The sequence below is a fragment of the Phaseolus vulgaris genome, chromosome 1 (genome assembly GCF_051622355.1).
Source record: "Phaseolus vulgaris cultivar YP4 chromosome 1, ASM5162235v1, whole genome shotgun sequence".
Classification (NCBI taxonomy): Eukaryota; Viridiplantae; Streptophyta; class Magnoliopsida; order Fabales; family Fabaceae; genus Phaseolus; species Phaseolus vulgaris.
In genome coordinates, this window is record NC_143498.1 from 34,226,333 (window position 1) to 34,231,521 (window position 5,189).

At 36.1% G+C, this 5,189-nt stretch overlaps 1 protein-coding gene across 1 annotated transcript; it reads left to right on the plus strand.

Annotated features, from left to right (window-relative positions):
- The first annotated feature begins 2,029 nt into the window (after positions 1-2,029).
- LOC150029591 (uncharacterized) lies at positions 2,030-2,740 on the plus strand. Its single transcript, XM_090296215.1, has 5 exons — positions 2,030-2,047; positions 2,117-2,218; positions 2,302-2,367; positions 2,474-2,533; positions 2,651-2,740. Exons 1-5 carry the CDS (start codon positions 2,030-2,032, stop codon positions 2,738-2,740), a joined length of 336 nt encoding a protein of 111 aa, XP_090152341.1.
- The last annotated feature ends 2,449 nt before the right edge of the window (positions 2,741-5,189 follow it).

A 5,189-nucleotide genomic window follows, 5' to 3' on the forward strand; every position in this document is an offset into this window, starting at 1 on the left:
ACTTGCCTTCTTTTATTCCAACAGTTATACGAGCCGGACATTCAACCGTCTGAGTAGGGTGAGTGCTTAATTCTGGTGGAATCGCAGACATGTAATTTCCCGCCCTAACACATACCAAGATAAAGTACCTTAATTCCTTGTCAGGTCCTTTTTTCGAACTTCGAGTTCTAATTGCAAAACCCTTTTTAATGCCATATTGTCGGTAATAACTTTTCACGGCATCTGCAGTGTCAAAACACATTCCAACTGTAGGAGCTGATTCATCAACTACATTTGGAACGGACTCATCAATATTGATCTGGGAATCTGTATCAGGAAGTATATTTGCCACATAATCATTCCCAGCTAAATGATTCGAATGCTGAGATTCTTCAAAGAACGGAATGTCATCAAGTGACAAATCTGCCATTACCTTAAACCTGTTGTGTGTACAATGCTTAGCTTAACTCACATCGACAAAAAACATGAATGCATATGTATACAATTTTCTTTATATAACTTAAGTTAAACATTTCAAACAATGAACAAAATAAATCTACTACATTATTAAACAACTATGACTAGTTTTATGCATTATTTAACAATTTGCACAAAGTTACAAATAAGCTATGTATTGAATGCAAGAGTACCTTCACCAACAGAACCTTCAATGGTTATCTACTAGCTCGAATGTGTAGTTAATGCAATGAAGAACAATGAAGAAGAAATGTTGCTATCAATGAATGCTGACAGTGCTGGACGTTATCTGCTAACTTGAATTTGTAGTTAATGCAAAGAAGAACAATGAAGAAGAAATGTTGCTATCAATGAATGCTGACAGTGCTGGACGGGGTGCTGAACGGGGTGCTGGACGTGGTGCTGGACGGGGTGTTGGACTTTGAGGAAGGGCACACACTTTGTCTTTAATGTGTGAAGGGAAAAATCAGCATTTGTGGCATTGAGGAATGAACCCCACCTGCAAAAAAGTAAAGTTAAAGTTGGAGCAAAACTATCCTTCCACGTAACATTCATGGCAAATTCAGCATTTATTGCCATTTTAAGAAGAGTACCGTACTGCACCTCACCTTAAAAGATATTTTAAATAAAATTATTGTTGCATTTATGCTATGTTATTAATTAGACAAGACATTTGCTTTTTCACACAAGTCCCTTTTCCTTGCTTAAAACGTCAACATGTGCGCAACGTTCATCTTTATATGGCACCTCACCTAAACTGCACCACACCTAAACTGCACCTCACCTTAAAAAATATTTAAAAAAAAAACAAATTATTCTTGCATTTATGATATGTTATTAATTAGACAATACATTTGCTTTTTCATAGAAGTCCCTTTTCCTTGCTTCAAACGTCAACATGTGCCCAACGTTCATCTTTATATGGCACCTCACCTAAACTGCACCACACCTAAACTGCACCTCACCTTAAAAAATATTTAAAAAAACAAATTATTCTTGCATTTATGATATGTTATTAATTAGACAATACATTTGCTTTTTCGTCCCTTTTCCTTCCTTCAATAACATGTGCCCAACATTCATCTATATATGGCATGCGATAGGATGAATTTTTTGAACTATACATCCATTCCAAATGGAGTCATGGGAAGGGCTTGATATCGACGACAATGACATTGGTAGTTATGTACGACGTTGCAACTCTACTACCAATGTCATTCTGGGACCAGCTGGTAATGTGCAAGCCATGATTCTTAATCGGAACTCTGAGCAGCCAGTAAACACTTAAGAATTTATAAACCGTATAGCTCAACAAACTTATGACCGTGATTTTACATCCAACCAATGGAAATGGGCAGAAAAATTCCTTCAATTCCAAGGTAATACTCAATCACGTTTTTTAGAATGGAACAACAAAAGTTTATGTTTAATGATGTTTTCATTTTATTGCGAAGGAGAAATTGAAGGACGTGGTTCTGAACAAAGATCATTCCTGGGAAGTTTGAAAGAATTAGATGTTTTCCCACTCTTAAGTTGTCTAATCAAATCATGCAAGCACACTGGTCTAGGAGACATGTTAATAACAATTAAGGTAATATACCTATTATGTAGTCTTTCTTACATTTTGCAGAAGTTGTATATTAAATTTCTTGCTTTACAGGATCCGACGGGGACTGCAAGTGCAAGTGTTCATGGGAAGGTTTTAAAGAATGAAGAATTTGATTCTCTAATTGAAGTTGGCTCTGTCTTAGTCTTAAAGAATGTATTAACGCACGAAAAACAAACTTTTCTTTTACAATTCCATATGTCATGTCATTCATACAAGTATTTTTGTGTGTTTTTTAGGTGGGCATTTTCAGTCCAAATCGAAGGAACTTCTACCTTAATATCACTCTTAACAACATTGTCAAGGTATGTAGTCAAACAACATAAATGTAATACAACTGTGTAGGTTAAAATAATAATGGTCTTCTTTACATTACATTACATGCTTGAAATTAAATTGTCATTCATGTAGGTTTTCAATTCTGACATATGTCCGCCCACTGACGACTTAGTTCGTGCTTGTCATCCAGTAGTAAGACTTCCACCCACGACTCTAGGTACAATACAAGAAATGAACAACACTTTAAAAACTATAATGAAAGTTGCCCATGTATATTGTCTAACATTTGACTTCCTCATCAATTTTCAGATGCATAAAAGATGGAGTTATTATTCAAGGCCATCAAAAAGTAAGGAATTAGACAATCTTGAATATTATGTAGATCGAACTTGTGTGTGACGTCAAATAATGTTAAATGACGATTATTAACATCTCAGTTTTTTTGGTGTTTTTATGTAAGTGGGGACCCCTTTCATTTGAACTGGGGACCTATGTTGTACTTTTTGCACAGTAATTTAATCCTGCAACTGGGTGATTAGTTTTGGATTTTTTGGCTGCAAAGAGGGTTCAAATCGGAGTCTAGGGACCTCATTGGAGGTTCAGGCCATTCATTGGTCAAAGACTACCTCAAATTCTGGTGTTTTAATGTAAGTGGGGACCCCTTTGATTTTAATTGGGGACCTATGTTGTACTTTTTGCACAGTCACTTAATCCTGCAAGTGAGTGATTAGTTTTGGATTTTTTGCCTACAAAGAGGGTTGAGATGGGAGTCCAGGGACCTCTTTGGAGGTTCAGGCCATTCATTGGTCAAATTCACGGTCAAATTCTGCTGTTTTAATGTAAGTGGGGACCCCTTTGATTTTAATTGGGGACCTATGATGTACTTTTTGCACAGTCACTTAATCCTGCAACTTAGTGATTAGTTTTGGATTTTTTGGCTGCAAAGAGGGTTGAGATGGGAGTCCAGGGACCTCTTTGGAGGTTCAGGCCATTCATTGGTGAAAGACTACCTCAAATTCTGGTGTTTTGATGTAAGTGGGGACCCCTTTCATTTGAACTGGGGACCTATGTTGTACTTTTTGCACAGTAATTTAATCCTGCAACTGGGTGATTAGTTTTGGATTTTTTGGCTGCAAAGAGGGTTCAAATGGGAGTCTAGGGACCTCATTGGAGGTTCAGGCCGTTCATTGGTCAAAGACTACCTCAAATTCTGGTGTTTTAATGTAAGTGGGGACCCCTTTGATTTTAATTGGGGACCTATGTTGTACTTTTTGCACAGTCACTTAATCCTGCAAGTGAGTGATTAGTTTTGGATTTTTTGCCTGCAAAGAGGGTTGAGATGGGAGTCCAGGGACCTCTTTGGAGGTTCAGGCCATTCATTGGTCAAATTCACGGTCAAATTCTGCTGTTTTAATGTAAGTGGGGACCCCTTTGATTTTAATTGGGGACCTATGATGTACTTTTTGCACAGTCACTTAATCCTGCAACTTAGTGATTAGTTTTGGATTTTTTGGCTGCAAAGAGGGTTGAGATGGGAGTCCAGGGACCTCTTTGGAGGTTTAGGCCATTCATTGGTGAAAGACTACCTCAAATTCTGGTGTTTTGATGTAAGTGGGGACCCCTTTCATTTGAACTGGGGACCTATGTTGTACTTTTTGCACAGTAATTTAATCCTGCAATTGGGTGATTAGTTTTGGATTTTTTGGCTGCAAAGAGGGTTCAAATGGGAGTCTAGGGACCTCATTGGAGGTTCAGGCCATTCATTGGTCAAAGACTACCTCAAATTCTGGTGTTTTAATGTAAGTGGGGACCCCTTTGATTTTAATTGGGGACCTATGTTGTACTTTTTGCACAGTCACTTAATCCTGCAAGTGAGTGATTAGTTTTGGATTTTTTCCTGCAAAGAGGGTTGAGATGGGAGTCCAGGGACCTCTTTGGAGGTTCAGGCCATTCATTGGTCAAATTCACGGTTAAATTCTGCTGTTTTAATGTAAGTGGGAACCCCTTTAATTTTAATTGGGGACCTATGTTGTACTTTTTGCACAGTCACTTAATCCTGCAACTGAGTGATTAGTTTTGGATTTTTTGGTTGCAAACAGGGTTCACAATATAATTGCCACCATTAAGTACAAAGTTCATTAATAAAAACAATAGTACAAAATTAATCAATAACAATACTATTAATGAATAACAAAATTAATCCACTTTCACATTCAGAGTTTCCACAATAATTATTCCTGAACAAAACTATTGGTGCAATACTACAAATTACAATGGTTTCAACAATGTCAGTAAAGCATACATCCACTAACTTAAAAACATAAAGCACCTAAAAACATATCCATTAATGAATCATCAGTTTTTGGGATTTTCACCATTCAGTACAAAGTTCATTAATAAAAACAATACTACAAAATTAATCAATAACAATACTGTTAATGAATAACAAAATTAATCCACTTACACATTCAGAGTTTCCGCAATAATTATTCCTGAACAAAACTATTGGTGCAATACTACAAATTACAATGGTTTCAACAATGTCAGTAAAGCATACATCCACTAACTTAAAAACATATCCATTAATGAATCATCAGTTTTTGGGATTTTCACCATTCAGTACAAAGTTCATTAATAAAAACAATACTACAAAATTAATCAATAACAATACTGTTAATGAATAACAAAATTAATCCACTTACACATTCAGAGTTTCCACAATAATTATTCCTGAACAAAATTATTGGTGCAATACTACAAATTACAATGTTTTCAACAATGTCAGCAAAGCATACATCCACTAACTTAAAAACAAAAAGCACCTAAAAACATATCCATTAATGAAGCA

Coding starts and splice junctions, on each gene's coding strand:
- LOC150029591 (XM_090296215.1), top strand. Junction 2,368..2,473: donor CTCTTAACAACATTGTCAAG/GTATGTAGTCAA, acceptor TCATTCATGTAG/GTTTTCAATTCTGACATATG. Junction 2,534..2,650: donor TTCGTGCTTGTCATCCAGTA/GTAAGACTTCCA, acceptor ATCAATTTTCAG/ATGCATAAAAGATGGAGTTA.